The sequence below is a fragment of the Polyodon spathula genome, chromosome 4, assembly GCF_017654505.1.
Source record: "Polyodon spathula isolate WHYD16114869_AA chromosome 4, ASM1765450v1, whole genome shotgun sequence".
Classification (NCBI taxonomy): domain Eukaryota; kingdom Metazoa; phylum Chordata; class Actinopteri; order Acipenseriformes; family Polyodontidae; genus Polyodon; species Polyodon spathula.
In genome coordinates, this window is record NC_054537.1 from 82,136,904 (window position 1) to 82,154,081 (window position 17,178).

The 17,178-nt window shown below is 39.9% G+C and overlaps 1 protein-coding gene across 1 annotated transcript in view; it reads left to right on the forward strand.

Moving 5' to 3' along the window:
* The window catches only part of stk3 (serine/threonine kinase 3 (STE20 homolog, yeast)), a 99,510-nt gene that overhangs the window by 71,033 nt on the left and 11,299 nt on the right, over window positions 1-17,178 (forward strand). The window contains exons 9-10 of the mRNA XM_041248743.1: window positions 3,279-3,483; window positions 15,061-15,236. Coding sequence (XP_041104677.1) covers window positions 3,279-3,483; window positions 15,061-15,236 — 381 coding nt within the window. The remainder of the gene's footprint in view (window positions 1-3,278; window positions 3,484-15,060; window positions 15,237-17,178) is intronic.

Genomic DNA, 17,178 nt, shown 5'->3' on the forward strand with positions numbered 1-17,178 from the left:
AACAGAAATTACCATTTCACTGGCAATTCAACAGCTTTCACATGTAACCTGAAGCGAAAAATGTAATAACTGCACATCTGCAAATGTGACATGCCATGGTTGAATATTACCATCCCATACATCATGAGCTTACACATGGGAATTTGTAATAATAAAAAAAGAAAAGAAAATACACATTTTTAAGGAAACACATATGGGCTATTAATGTAAATTTGATTCTGTGAAATTTTAGCCTGAGGTGCGCTGGAATAAGAAGTTGGTTGTGGTTCACAATAATGTTAGGGTTGCTGTGGGTGTGTCAGCATTGGTGAGATATTACTGTTTTCTAATTAAATCACGATTATAATTAAATTCTGTTCAATTAATAAATGTTTTATTCATAATCGTCAACAGTCAAAGGTAGGCTTTGGACATTGAGAAAGATTTCTACTTGAAATATTGGTCAAAGGAAATTCTTTTAGTATTGGTATTACTGGTACAAAAATAGTTTTTCATGTACGTCAGCTTGAGTCTTGTCCTCTTTATGACTGTAAACCCTGGCCCATGTTTTCTAGTTCAGAACTCTCTGTGAAAGCAGTGCACCAGAAGCTTGGTTTATTAGACATTGAGGCCTAGATTAACATTTATAAACCTAATATTGTATGTCTGTGGAGGAAATAACACTTCCACATCCCCTTTAAGCTTCAGTGTGACGGGGTACACCCGTGCTCATTGTCCTGGTTGTAGTTTTTGCAATCGAATGGTATGCCTGGGAAATGACCAATTAGGACGAATAACAGCAGTGGTTCTATCATATGATATGACCTGAAGGATAAATTGAAGTGGTCTGGAACAGCATGAATGTGCCTTTTATGTTGAGCAGAATATTGAGTAGATCATTCCGGAAGTGTAGGTTAAACCATGCTGAATATGAGTCTGTTATACTTGATAATCCTGGAATCTGCATTTATTCTTCTTAACGGACAAAAAAGGCAAGTTTTGTTATTTTGGAGTTTTTAAAAATTATTATTATTTTTTTTTTTTAAATACCCCTACACCATTTATTAATCAGAACAGTCTGTTCTGTGCTTTTTAAGATGAAACACCAACAGTTATATCTGTACTGTATTTCTTGTAAGAACTCAACACACTGTATTGACTACAGATGCTTAAATTATATGCGTGTTTTGAAAAAAAAAAAAAAATGGTTCTCATGTGGCCAGCACCTGTTCATGAGACCCCCACTTACAAGCATAGTTTGAGTGTTAGATTTTGAGATTAGTTTCCATATTCATCATGTTAAACACACCAGAACAACCCTTAGGTGACCCAGCTATAGTCCCTCAGTGTTCCACTATTAAAAATTATGATCTATTTAAAGAAAAAAAAAAAAAATGGGGTTAAAGGTTTGGGTGTGATTGATGAAAAGTGAGTCTTTCTTTTTTTTGGTATCCTCCCAAGAAAATGTACCCTGCTAGTAGAGTTAATAAATACCCTACGTGTTAATATCATCATACAGGTTACATTCTAGGCCTGATGGGGATACTGACAGTAAAAATACAAATCCTCAAGGCTTTTTATATACCTCTATAAAGTGTCCCATAAGACATGTATTTGCAAATGCCATTGAAGTTACTTGTGACTTCAAACTTTGACCTTTTCTCAGCTAAAATAATATTATGATGATTTTCAACTTCATATAATCTCTCTTTTTTTTTTTTTAGGTCTTCACAACATTTTAATGTATATTTGAAGTATAGTGGTTACGTTTTAGGGTTTCATGTGAATAAAGTTTAGCTGTTTTTTCCTAGTTAATGTTTAGTAAGAGACATGCAGTGACTGTCAGAAATTGTTTAGGTAAAGGTCCAAAATGAAGAAAAGGAAGGTGCTATTTGCATGCTTGAAAAAAGTAATGGCCATGCACACTGGGGAAGGATTCAAAACCAACAGATTGAGACTCAGTTGCCTGAGATTTGTGGTTGATATTTCCTACTCTTTGGAAGACAATTTAAAGAGGACCAGAAAACCTTAGTTGGAGACAAAGCCAATAAGTGGAGCAGATTAGGATATGCATGTCTTTATGATAAAAGCATTTGTAGATGTTGACCTCCTGCTGTAAAACTGTTGGTCTGAGTGACCGGCCTTTGGATGTGGTAATGTGCCTTGTTGATCTAAAACCACTGTTTTGTGGTTCAGATTGAGCTGACTATCTGTTAAATGGGTTCTGTTGTATGGCAGTCATTTGGACTTATTTTCACCTAAACATACAAAGTTAGCTCCACAACTTGCAGGATAGCTGTTTTTCAAGCTGCTTTCTCCCATGTAATGTCTATAATGGAAACTCAAATATATGTAGATTACCTTGCCCAGTCTTTTCATTCTCATATGCTTCCCTGCTGATGCTCTGAATTTATATGTCTGCAAATTGCAGTCAACCTGTTTTATCAGTATTTAAGCATGCAGTCCTCTAATTTAATTCCTATGCGATGTCTCAAAGAGACGTTTAAAGATTGTTGACCTCTTTGTTTGAACAACATCAAGAGGCGCTAATCATTCAGTTTTATTCTATTATAATGCACAGGCTCCCTTTAGTACTCTGGTTGTATAGTATGCGAACATAGATACCATTTCTACATGTGAAAAACTCTGTGGCATTAAGTAGCACACATTTTAAATATGAATTATTGTCCGAGGGGACAATACTAGATTTAGCTATTTCAATAAAAGCTTTCCCAGCCCGGGTTAACTGTACTGTAAGAAATTATAGATTGTATTAGCTTTGGAACTGAAATGATGCCATGAGCAAGAAGCCTGATGTTGCATGGTGTCCAGTCACTGTACATTTAAAAAGGGTGGCTCAGAGAGCATATTTTAGTGAATGTGCTACAAATACGTAGGGTTTTTTTTTTTTTTTTTTAAAACGTATTTACAGTTTTATCATCATAATGTTTATCTTTCACTATACTGTATTAGTAATCCTTGTTTTGACCAGTATACTGGATTTGAATCTTGATGTGTTACATAAATGAAAGCTGGAAAAAAAAAACAAAAAAAAAAAACAGCGTTAACATTTTAATTTGAGTAGCCGCCGTCCTGGATAACTAGACACACATTGAAAGAAGCATACCTTTCTGTCAGGTCATTGAACATTTTAGCACAAATTTTTGGAACATGGCAACAAAACATTGGATTTAAATTTGCTCAACAGTGACACTTTATTTTGAAAAATGCAAAATTGTGTTCAGTACGTTTCTCCTGCCCTCCCCCCCCCCCTTATTTCTTTATGTTTTTGTTTTAAGGATGAAGAGATTGAAGTAGATTCCCACACCATGGTAAAAACCAGCTCAGAAAGCGCAGGCACAATGAGGGCTACCAGTACGATGAGTGACGGGGCCCAGACAATGATCGAACACAACAGCACCATGCTGGAGTCCGACCTGGGGACGATGGTCATTAACAATGATGAGGAGGAAGGGGATGAGGAGGAGGATGGCACCATGAAAAGTGAGTTGCTTCTTTCAACCTGTGTGGTCAAACACCCTAGTCTCGGGTGTGTGTGCGTGTATTTTTGTGTCTTACTCCACAGACTGAACAAGATGGAACTCCCAAACCTGGTTCTCCATAGAGTAACCCAAAGGTTTTAGATCTAGTTCAAACCCGGGCCAAATGTGCCTATCTATCTTTCTGTATGACTTGCAACAATACTGTTGGGGTAATATAAATATTAATACCAATGCAAAATATGCACATATTAGGTGTTTTGGAATTAATCGAGTCCGTAATATGCTACATCAAATGCTTATTAGAAAATGAAACCCTTAATTAAGCCGTAGTCTTCATATCCTTATCAACCTGTTTTGAGAGAACAATGGGGATTACTCAGTGGTCAGTATTTTGGGCCACGGTATAGAATACTGGTGGAATGATTTGTACATATAAAATGTATTCGTTCAAATAAACCGATCATCAAAAGAAACATCACTATTATAACACATTTATTTTCGAAAAAAAAATAAGGTATATAAATGGTGGACATTGACTAAATGTTTTTGGTTTCTTTTTAATCACTCAATCATTCATTCTTGACCATGACAGGCTTGAGTGACTATGACTGAAGCATATGCACTTAATCACCTAATTAGTGAGACAGATGATTGGACACTGGATATGGAGTGATTTCAGCTGTTGAATTGAAAGCTTAAATAAAAGCAATAAAGAAAATCACAGAAAAAAAACAATATGCCACGTTTGTCAAGAGAGCAGCGCCTTTGCAATCGGCATGTTGGAGGCTGGACTAGGGCATCGTACTGTGGCTCGCTGTCTTGGGTGCTCACAGCCAACAATTTCAAATCTGGCAAGGCGGTATAACCAGACACACTCTGTCAATGACAGGCCATGAACTGGGAGACCAAGAGTCACAACACCTGCCCAAGATTGACAGATCATTTTGCAGCATCTTCGTGATGTCAATTGTTATTCGGCACTATAAAACATCAGTGCACCTGCTCTAAAACATAGTTTGTCATTTTTCAATCACATCTAGTGAATTTTATCCAAATATAAGTGATAAGTTTTTTTTTTTTTTTTTTTGCACAAATATAAGTGATACATTTCTTTTGATGCTCAAATATATAAGCTTCTTTTGATATACTTTGTATCTTTCCTAAAGCCCAAAATTGACATGTATGCAGGAGAGTTTAAGTACAATTCAGCTGCTATTACTGGGTTCCCCACTAGATGGAAGTGTAATACCTTGCTATTTCTCTTTGCAAACTCAGCCAGGCAGTGAAATTGATTATGATTGCTCTAAATGGAGTCTTCACTGCTATTGCCTTAGGCTTGTCCTCCAAAGCCCCACAGTAACCTGCACATTTTCGCACGTTGAAAGCAATAATATATTCTGAGTAACAAATTACCCTGCCTAGAGGCTTGAGAGTTTATTTTACTTACCCCTTCGTGACAGTTTTTTTTGCAAAGCTGGCCCCGCCAGTGTCAAAGCATCCTATCTCTTATCTTATTTTCAGGGTTATATAGACCCTGCATGCTTAAGGCATTACTAACTGTTACATTGTCCTTTGACCTAACATGGCTGCCTTTATTGAGGTCATATGACCTGTGAAGTTACAGCTGCATGTTTAGTACACAGTAGTAGTCTTTCATTTAAAATTAACCCTTTTACTGCCACATTGCTTTACCTCTGGCCATAGCAGTGATACAGACCAGATGCTTTGGCATATGATTTGACATGGTGCATGGTTGATTTCATTTACAGGTTGTGTCCAGTGAACATTAACCATGTCAGTGCGCATTCTTTTAACCTCATACCATATAAGTGATAGAGACCACTTGCTTTCAGACAGGGTTTTTACAGGCTGTATTCTACTTCTGTCGATTAAACTTCTATTAACAGTAGTGTCCAGTCTAAATTTAGCCTTTCCACTACACAATTGTTTTTAACCTTGGGACATACAAATGATGCAGATATTTTTCACCGTTCAATAGTGTTTCATGTTTACTAACCAGTCATACCCCTTACAATCATATCCCTTAGATTATGTGATTGTAGATGCTTTTCTTTTTATTCACATGTTGTAAGTTTTTTTTTTTTTAATATGTTACACAAAACTGCAATGACTTTTGTTTCTAATGTCCACATTCTTCTTTGCAGTTTTTGGACATTGTTTTCAGCCTTGTTGGTGGTTTATTAATAACGTTCAATCTATTTATCTGTTCAGGAAGAAAAAGCTAAATGAAAAAAAAATTATTGAAGTGTACATCAGTTTAGGAAAGCTGACATTTAAAACCGACAGGCACTCTGTATTTTCTGGTGTAATCCCGGATATTGTGCCACTGATAGTGTCTGTTCTGTTACAGAACATTAGTTTCAGTGGTACTTGGCTGACAGTATTGGTAATAAAATGCTAATCTGCAAATATCCAGGGCGTCATTATCCAGGTCGACTTACAATTGTTAAAAAAATATCACATTACAGATAAGAGCAGTTATAAAGTCGAGTGGAAAATAGGATCAAATTCAAATAGACTACAGCGAATTACATTTAAGAGCGAATTCGACGAAGAGCAGTTAAACATTTAGTTATACAGTACAAATATTTGCTTATAAGAGTAAATTCCATTAAGCGCACATATCAGGTACGATAAATCGATAAGAATGATCTTAAATAATAGCAATTACAAAAGACGTGAATACGGTTACCTTAAAGATTAAAATCAAGTACAAGATACAGAAAATAGTTATAATTAAGAGCAGTAGTAGAATATCACAAAGTAGTGCAAGTACTGGTACAATTGGGTGACATATAGGCCAGTATAGTCAAGAGTTGTGAGGATTACAGATGCTGTCTGAACAAGTGTGTCATGAGGAGGCGTCGGAAGGTGGTCAGGGACTGGCAGATATCTGTGGGTAGGTTGTTCCACCACTGATGGGTAAGGGTGGAGAAGAAGCAGGATCTGGAAGTGGGGGAGCGGAGGGGGGGTACAGCTAATCTACCGGTGGCGGTGGGAATGCATGGAGAAATAATAGTCTGGAGATAGGAAGGTCGAAACTGCGATAGGCGAGTACAAAAGTTTTGAATTGGTTGCAAGTGGCAACAGGGAGCCAGTGGAGGGAGCGGAGCAGTGGTGTAGCATGGGAGAACCATGGAAGAAAAAAAACAGTGGTTTGGATGGGCTGGAGCGGACGGATAGCAGAGGCATGAAGGCTAGCCAGGAGGAAGTTGCAGTAGTCAAGACGGGACAGTACCAGGGCCTGAACTAGGAGCTGCATGGAGTGGTTGGTGAGGAATGGCGAATTCTGCATATGTTTATGAGGAAGAAGCGACAGGAGTATACCAGAGTAGAGATGTGCTGAGAGTAGGAGAGGGAGGAGTTGAGGGTGACGCAGAGGTTCTTGGTGGATGAGGAGGGATGATAGTTAGGGTTAGTGTTAGGGTTATAGTTTCAGGAGGAATAGAGATAAAGAGATCAGCAGTCGGAAGAAAAGGAGATCTGATTTGGAGAGGTTGAGTTTAAGATGGTGCAAGTGCATCCAGGAGGAGATGGAGCACGAGGCAGAGGGTGAGCCATGCCAGGACACCCGATAAGTGCAAGCGGAGAGGTAGGATGAGAACCAGGCAAGGGCAGTGCTAGAGTCCCAGATCAGTAAGGGAGGACAGGGCAATAGTGTGGTCGACTGTGTCAAAGGCAGCAGAGCGGTTGAGGAGAATATCAAGCCAGCATGCTGCCTTTGTTCTCCGATATTCCAAAGCACTGCTGCCAGAATCTTTTAAGTGGTTCTTGAAGATAGCAGTGCATTGTTGAAGCAGTTGATTTGCTCATTGATATTTATGTTGGCCCACTGTGACACTGTAGCAATATATGAAAGATTTGCCCATGTTCCCAGTGGTTCACTTTAAACTGATTTGCTTCAGTGGCTGTTGTTGTCAATAAAGATGATGTGCTTGTGGTGACGACCAGTTGTGAGGCCTTAGGTCAAGGATCCAGGAGAGTATTATTTCTTAAAGCTTTCTGTTCATTTTTTTACTTTCTTCAAATGCTCAGAATTGTATTTCAAATTTTAATGCAGTTTGATATTTTTCAAACCTTTTACTGTAATCCCTTAATCGGCTTTGCAAATCTGTTTGTGTTCTCGATGCTGCAGCCTGGCTGAAGTGGAGGACAGAGCAGTCAGTTGTAATATCAGACTGAGCGTTGACCTGAGCATTTTTAGGCTTCAGTGATGCAGTAAAAGTCTTTAATGGACCTGTGGTGGGGCTAATGCTCTGCACATGTGCAGGGTTTTCATTTTTAAGGTATGTGGCTCTTGCAAGGCAGTAGGGCCATGGTGCATAGGTCGAATGGGTGAGACTGTAGGAGGGGAGTGTATCCTCCCCCCATTTTGAGGGATTCTGCTGGTGTTAATGCAGCACCATTCTGCACTTAAGCATTTGTATATCAGCTGGCAAGGGCTCAGCTGATATCCCATCATGCCTTTCTTTTTCCAGTGGAAGCCCCAATATCTCTGACAAGCACCTGGGAACATATTTTTACAATATCACAACAAAAGGAATGTTTATTTTATTTTATTTTTTTTGGTGCATATGTAAAATGGAGTGAAGGATATTACCCAAAAATAATCTTAGTATTTTTTTTCATAAAGTAGCTAAGGCAAATATTGTATTAGGCTGTGGATCGTGCAGGTCGCTGGCTTGTTTTGAAAACCCTGCATGTGTATACAGTTTAATTTGTGTATTTTGTTAGATTTCTTTCCTGTTTGTTTTTCTAAATAATTACAGAACCTGATGCTCTGCCTGAAACATGCTACTAGCCTGTTTACAAGGAATCGCTCTTTCTTGACCAGCTGCTGGATGTATCCCAGTGGTGTCTCATGATACAGGGTTCAGCTGATACACATCTGGGCTGTGAGTCAAGGATCAGGACTATCTGCACTACCCCAGACAGCAATCCTAACTTAAACCAAACATCCAATCACTGTGTGTGGAACTGGGATCTGGGTTTTAACCCTACACACAGTAGGGATTAGTTTAGGGATTTCAAGTCCTATGTAATGTGTATGAGAGTGAGTGTCAGCGGGACTTCCTAGAACAAAGGATCAGGGCTTTCTGTCTTAACGGCACCTTTTATTTTCTAGTTGTGTTTTTGTTTTACCTGTTTGGTTATTTCTTGTTTGTGGTGGTAGTGTCAAGTGGGTTTTCGTTTTCCGTGTAAATACGCCTTGGGTGCCTGTGTGGCGTTTTCAGTAATTTCCTGTGTTTCTACCAATCGGTGAGTGGATAAGCCACATCTCTACTGTATCACAAACCAGATAATGGAAGTTTTTTAAAGTGATTTTAAAATTATTTTGTAGCCAACTTGGATTATATAGTTGCAGATTTGAAAAAAAAAAAAAAACCTTGTCTTCACAGCAGTACCTGACTGGTATGGCAAGTGTCAAATCAAAAATGTCACTATGTCAAAGCCTACCTCCTAATGAGTAGGCTGAAAACTGAACTGTGGATACAGGTATCATAGATTGAATCTTGCTCAATGCTGAAGACTATTCAATAAACACATTAATATATCTTGACAGTCTTCCAGCTGAAATTGATAGAATTCAGACAAAACACGAGTAGAGGCATTACTAGTAATTGCCACTTAACTAAAATTTATCTAGCTGTCTGCCTGCAGCATTCAATTTCAGAATGTGTACAGATTAGATTTAGACCTGCTTTGAAGGACTAAGTGGCTATACCTTGTTTATTTATGTATTTATTTTACAATAGTATAACCTCACCATCCACTCTTGCCTGGCATCATTATTCTTCCTACCAGAAGGCTGTGGTATTTGCCCGGCTAAACAGTGGTAAACAAGACAAGTTGTCACAACACCTTTATAATGTTCAATACAAAAATTTCAGATCTCTTTAAAACATAATCTGTCAAAATTTAATAACAGTAGCCTGGTGTATAAACATAATACGTATCAGTTCTTGGTGATCCATCAGACTTTCATATTGTATACTTCACTGTAGGGTCACATGAATACAGAATGAGCCTGGGCTTGTTCCTGGGTGTGCACTTTTTGTTGAGAAAATGCAGTTATTCCTTTGGATTCATAAGCCCCAAAGCTGGGAAGTTCAAATACAAGATGTGGTAGCTAAGATGTTTTATACATTTCTGCATTGCTGTACACCAGCATATTAAATTAGAATAGTAGCAAAGAGCACATTAAAGCACAGATTTTTCTTTGTTTTGCTAAAATAGGCTTGTGCACCATGAGACCATGAGCTTATCTTGCGCACCTGTTGCTTGCAGTGCACAAAACTTTGGTTTTTATAGTTTGCTATACTTTTTTTTTGTCTTCCTCCACTCGCACACAATTTTACATTTATAAGTTGTTCTACACAAGTAGTTTTAAACAGCTGTACTATGATGCAATACCCAACTGCATTCAATGACTAACAAACCACAAACCAGAACTAAAAAAAAACCTTCAGTATTTTTATTTGACCTTGTACGTTGTCTTAGGCTGTTTTGTTTGTTTTTTTAGAATTGTAATTGTTGTTTTTTTTTTTACATTACAGAACAAATGTGCTAACAACAATTTTGATTAAATAGCTTGCAAATTTAAAAAAATAAAATAAAATAAAAATCCCCAGAAGAGTTAGGGTAACAGATATAAATAAACTGTTCCTTTTTGGTCTTTTGGAGCCAGGTACCCTGCATATCACAAAGCGCTTGGGACTGAAAACATAAGAATACTGCTGCAGGCTAGTACTGTAGGTTGCTCTTTTCCAGCGCAATGATAGGGAAAGAAGTAAGTAGGCTAGATTTATATTAAGAACATAAGAACATAAGAAAGTTTACAAACGAGAGGAGGCCATTCGGCCCATCTTGCTCGTTTTGGTTGTTAGTAGCTTATTGATCCCAGAATCTCATCAAGCAGCTTCTTGAAGGATCCCAGGGTGTCAGCTTCAACAACATTACTGGGAAGTTGATTCCAGACCCTCACGATTCTCTGTGTAAAAAAGTGTCTCCTATTTTCTGTTCTGAATGCCCCTTTGTTTAATCTCCCTGGTCCTTGTTTCTTTTTTCAGGTTGAAAAAGTCCCTTGGGTCGACATTTTTTGGAATTTTGAATGCTTGAATTAGGTCGCCGCGTAGTCTTCTTTGATTCAATTCAACAGATTCAATTCTTTTAGCCTGTCTGCATATGACATGCTTTTTAAGCCCGGAATAATTCTGGTCGCTCTTCTTTGCACTCTTTCTAGAGCAGCAATATCTTTTTTATAGCGAGGTGACCAGAACTGAACACAATATTCAAGATGAGGTCTTACTAGTGCATTGTACAGTTTTAACATTACTTCCCTTGATTTAAATTCAACACTTTTCACAATGTATCCGAGCATCTTGTTAGCCTTTTTTACATTTTTTTTCACATTTTTTTGTTTGACTGGATTTCGCCAATGAGTAATAGGCTTTTAAAGTTAAAATTCTACTTATTTCTTCATAAATTAAAACAATGTTGTAACATTGGATGTATGTTTTTGAGCCGTTTTTGTATTGTACTGTAGATTTCATTATGTATGCTTACTGTAGAAGGGTAGTGTCATGGTTAAGGCCCGCAGCGGGAATAGGGGAGGCGGAGGATAGGAGATTTGCAGCTCAAAAAACTTTTCTGTGCACACTTTTATTCTTTACAAATCAAACAACCAAAACATCCAAAGTAAACACCCAAGTAAAGGCTGTCTTTGTGCAAGACAGAGTGCACAGCCTGCTTGTCTCATCCCTTTCTCTAAACCAACTCTCTGGAGCCGCCTCTCTTTTATAGCATGTGTCGAGGTGTGATTAATAAATTCCCACCTGGCCACCTTCCACAGAAGTTTTTAGCAGGGAGTGGATTCTAATCCCAGCCCTGACATATTTAGTACATACTTTTACTTACACAGACTGACACATATACAAAGAAATAGTTACATGTCGGTGTTCTGCATATAAATAATCTGGAATAGTTCCATACAATCTGTCTATTTTATAATCAAATAATGTGGATTTAAAATATTTTGGATGTGTGTATCTGTAAAGCTGATGTCTAAAGCTCGTAGTGATGCTTCCATTTATTTCTTCTGAGTGTGCCATTTGTGAACATTTATCTTTGTAACATTGTCATTTTACAGCTTGGTCGGGGGATTTCTTAATTACCCGTTTCCAGTAATTAAACATTGACTAAGCAGGTTATTGCAAACTAAATCTTCGTTATAATTATACATCCAATTAAATAGTGTGTTACCTACTTATAAATCAGTGCATATCACAGATTAGTGAATGGAGCTGAAGATGAAGAGTTAGTGCTTGCAATATGATGTGATCTTCTCACATTTGAATCTTGTCTTGAACATTAGTGAGTATTTGAGTATTTATTCTTTAGTTGGCCAAAGTTGCCTCATGGACAGTCTTACACTCTTAAAGATCATTTTAATAATGATTGAGTAATAACCAGTGTATGTGTATATGTATAAATCTCAGGGCTTGCAAAATCACTAGCCCGATGTTCAGGGACAACCAAAAAAATCTGTCGGACAATGTGGTTTTTTTGGCCGCTTGCCCGACGGGCAATCCGATTTTTTTACTCTAACAAGATAACGTTCTGTGCTTTAATCAAACAGCGGTTTCTCAATTGAGATTCCGCTCACACATCATCCCGCTAAAACATGTTTAGAGGGATCAGTGTTTTTCATTGGTAATGCTTGAGTGATTTCCGGGGTGACGTACACATTGTCTGTGACCAAATCCCACGAGGATTGCCCCGTGTAACACCCCTGACAACTCGAGCAATCCTATCTAGTCAACGCACTGGTGTCACGTGATCATGTCTGCTCCACTGAAATGACGGTAAAATGGACACTATATATATATATTGTACTGTGTTCTTCAATGAATAGGATATAGCCAGAACACTGGATGCAGCATGCCACAAACTGGATACTGTACTTGTAACCCTTCTTTTATTCACAATATTATTATTATTATTATTATTAGTAGTAGTAGTAGTAGTAGTAGTCCTATTTTAAGGCCCATTATAATGGGACTACACCAGCTGTCCAAAGACAGCTGGAAAGAAATTCAAATTAGCACCCTTAGGGGTGCTAAAAAGGATGGGCCTTAAACTAATTAAACGAAAACCGGTCAAAAAGACTGCAAATTAAATATTCAAAACAAAAGGGGAGGTGGTACAGAGCACACCCCCTAGAGTCCACTGGTCGACAAACGATGCCATGTCGCCAGCAGACTCCGCGTGGGCGTGCTCTAAATGAATCCGGGACCGGAGGAGGGCCCTGAACATGGCCCCGCAGTCAAAGAGACCTTCCCCGCTCATCTTCTGCTTCCTGGTCTTGCAAATGGCCAGTTTAGCAAGAGCCAGGAGCAGATTCACAAGGAGGTCTCTCTTTTTGCTGGAGCCACGAACAGGGTGCCCGAAGATGAGGAGGGTGGGGGAGAAATGCAGCCAGAACTGCAGCAGAAGGTTCTTGAGCAGCAGGAAAAACGGCTGCAGCCTGGCGCAAAGAAAATAAATATGAGCCACCGACTCGGACTGACCACAGCGCGTACAGTTGTCCGGACAGAGGGCAGCCCTGATGTACTCCTCTCCTGAAAGCGAGGGGCGCGGTCAGGGACCAGTTGACTTTAATTAAGCACTCTGCAGAGGCGTACAGCATCTGGAACAGGCCCACGAAGCGCGGCCCGAATCCGAATACTCGCAGGGTTCAGAAGAGATATTCGTGATCCACCCAGTCGAACGCCTTCTCCTGATCCAGGGAGAGGAAGGCGACCGACCGACCGGCCCTCCTGCAGTAGTGCAGGAGGTCCTGAACCAGGAAGATGTTGTCGAAAATCGTCCGGTTCGGGACCGTGTAGGACTGGTCGGGGTGGATCACGTCTGCCAGCACGGACTTGAGCCTCAGGGAGGCGGCCTTGGCCACGATTTTGTAGTCCGTGCATAGCAGCGAGACCGGGCACCAGTTCTTGAGGCAGCGCAGATCCCCCTTCTTGGGCAGGAGCGTGATAACGGCCCGCCTCATCGAAAGGGGCATCTCCCCGGTCTCATTGGCTTCCACGAGGACCAGCGCAAAGGCGGGCCCCAGCAAGTCCCAAAACTTCTTGTAGAACTCCACAGTCAGCCTGTCGATGCCCGGCGATTTGTTGTAGGGTATCTGACTGAGGGCGTTGGTGAGCTTGGCCAGGGTCAGGTGGCCCTCAAACTAGTCCTGCACGCCCTCGCCGACTGTGGGAAGCCCGTCCCACAGAACCCTACACGCGTCGGAGTCGACGGGATCCGGAGAGAAGAGGGCAGAGTAGAAGGCCCTGGCCCTCTCGATCACGCTCTCCAGATCCGTCAGAGGGGAGCCATCCTCCGCCAGGAGGCAGGTGATGTTTTTACGGTCCCCCTTCTTTTTCTCCAATGCGTAGAAGTGTGTGCTGCGGTCCATCTCCCAAAGGAACTGGACCCGCAAGCTCACAAACGCCCCCCGGGAGGTGCTCTTCTTCTCCTCGTACGCGCTCTGCTCGAGTTGGTCCCCGCGAGCCAGGCGGCTCTCCAGATCCAGCAGCTCCCTTTCCAGCCGTTCGATCCGTGAGTCCCTCCGCCTGCTCGCGTCCCTCGTGTACTCCTGACAGAGGATCTTGATCTGCACTTTCCCCACGTTCCACCACTGACGCCAACTGGGGAAGCGAGATCGCCTGCCATGCCAGGCCGTCCAAAAGTCCTGGAAAGACCACTCAAAGCACTCGTCCTCCAACAGGCTGATGTTGAAGTGCCAGTTGGCAGCGACGTGGCTATCTGGCACCATGGCCACCGTCACAGCCACCAGGTTGTGGTCCATGAACAGCGCTGGCCTGATGTCGGAGGAGCGAACGAAGTGAGCGTGGTTCCGCGACACATAGAACCTGTCAATCCGGGACTGAGACACTCACTCCTCCCTCACCCGGGTGTAGGTGAAGGCCGAGGCGTCCGGGTGTTGCCACCGCCAGATGTCCACCAGAGAGAGCCGAGCGATCAGCTCTCTCAGAGCTGCCAACGAGAGCGGATAGGGTTCTTGCCCCACCATGTCCGCGGCCTCAAGGGTGCTGTTGCTCTGCGTGGGCATGCTCTAACTTAATCCTTGATCGGACGAGGGCCCTGAACATAGCCCCGCAGTCAAACAGACCTTCCCTGATCATCTTGCGCTTCCTGGTCTTGTAAATTGCCAGTTTAGCAAGAGCCAGGAGCAGATTCATGAGGAAGTCTCTCTTCTTGAGTCCTATTTAAGGTCTGTTTGACGGGACTACATCAGCTGTCCAAAGACAGCTGGAAAAAACTAATTTAACTGAAAAACCAGACTGTAAATTAGTAGTAGTAGTAGTAGTAGTAGTTTATTTAACCGGGTTTAAGCGTGTTCTCCAAGAAATATAACATAAGTAAACAGTTTAGTCCATGAATCAGTTTAGTTTCCTTTTTAGAATGTTGTTCATGGATTTTTTATATTTTCATGTTGGACAGAAAAGACTCTCAAGGAATAACTTTTTTTTTATTGCTTTTTCTCATCTAGGAAATGCTACTTCACAGCAAGCGCAAAGACCTTCCTTCATGGATTACTTTGACAAGCAGGATTCAAAGAATAAAGCTCATGAAAACTGCAGTCAAAACAAGCAAGAGACTTACCATATAGCAAAGAATATCTTCCCAGATAATTGGAAGGTTCCACAGGATGGTGACTTTGACTTTGTAAGTATGCAGTTGTTTCTACTAGCTGTGTTCACACCAGAATAGGAGAGGCATCTCATTTAAAAACATTTTTATTGCAATTTGTTTTTGCTTTGGATGGACCAGCTTCTGTATTTATATGCGCCTCCTCATTTACAAACTAATAAGAAGGCTATCTGTACAAAGAGGCAGAAGACGATAACAAAGACTAGGCATAGATCTGGTAAGTAGTGAGATGGAGACTGGAGGAAATTATTGATTCTCTAACAATGCTTTTTGTCTGTTTTTCAGTAAGTGTTGCTCAAATAAATATCAGGGGCAGACAGGAAACCTATCAATACTGTAGTATTTGTAAAATGGTACCAATAAGAAAATGAAATTAAAGCATGATTAATAAATACACTCAAATATTAAGATGAGATGCCCTTGGCGACTACTTCATAACATTCTTCTGTTATTTGTTCTGTTACATTTCCTGCTTTGTAATTAAGCATAATTTTTTTAAACCCAGCAGTGCTCTGAATCCACCATGATTCAACTGCTCATGTCTTTGCAGACAAAATGTAACATTGCCTTGGTTTCTTTTGTTTAGCTCTTATTTAATGTGCTTGCTATATCTGTGGATGCTAATTGCAAGGTGTAACACAAATGCTAATAACATACAGCACTTGGAATAGGACCCAGAAGAAAGGTTTCACATGAATCACTTCTCAGTAAGTGTCTGAGAAAAGCACCATTCGTGTTGAGGTGCATTAAAAATGGGCCAAACCTATACTAGACTTTGAAATGAAGACTGTTGTACATTACTATATTTAGGCATCCATTAGAACAGTGGTTTTCAACCTTTTCATCTCAAGTACCAGTGTTTCCAGTAGGGGCCACCAGGTGTACCAGTAACTGTGCAGGATATTTTCATTAGCACAATCTGAGAGCTAAATTTAGTGAATGGTGTGGGTTTTTTTTTGTTTTTTTTTTTACTGCACGCATATAAGCTGCAGTACATTTCATTTTTAAATTCCCTTAATTTTTTTTTCTCAACAGTATACTTCCTTATTACAGTCCTAAGTATGTCTGTCTGTTCTGCTTTTACATTTCTTAAAATGGTCAGTCTGAGAAGTAAACTTTGTTTTCCCTGCAACAGCTGACCCTTCTTTAGTACAAAGTTTAGTTTTCATTATGGTGACGATACTCTTAAATTGCCGTGTATCCTCTAACTTGAGAATCTGCTGTGCAATTAAAACTCTGATGGTAAGCAAGGTAACTAAATCTATTATATCTGGGATGCAAGATGCAACAGACTTAAAAAATCTGTTATTACTAACTTCATTATTTATTAATTGTTGAGCTTTTTGCTATATTACAGCCCTTCATTAATTATTTTCTTTATTTTAAGTTTCCAGAGCATTTTGGTAATGGCATGTGTACAACACACAGTCTTTAAGTGTATTTTTATTGTAGTGTTTTGCAGTTCTTGTTCTGCATTTTTTAAATACAGCTGTTTATTTTAAGGTAAATATTTGACACAACAGTACACACACACATTTGATCACCATCACAACTGTTGCAAGAAACTCCCTATTTTGCTGATGTTAATTCGATCAAATTGTGATATGCGTTTTGCTTGTTTGTTTGTTTGTTTTTAATATATATATATATATATATATATATATATATATATATATATATATATATATATATATAATATATATTTGGCTGCTCATGTCATAGTCATAAGTATCGGCATATGCTTTTAAAAGGAGGGGCAGCATTTTTGTGCCTTACCCTGAAAAAACAGTTGTCTGTTTTTTATTGTCTGGAGCCCTGCATTCATTTCTCATTTGTTTGTGATTCAGTGGTACAAACAGATTGATACATTATAATGTTGCGATTGAGGGAGCATTGTGGTTTGAGGAATCATATCGTCATAAAGAACTGCGTACCACTTGCAAATCTGTCACGTACT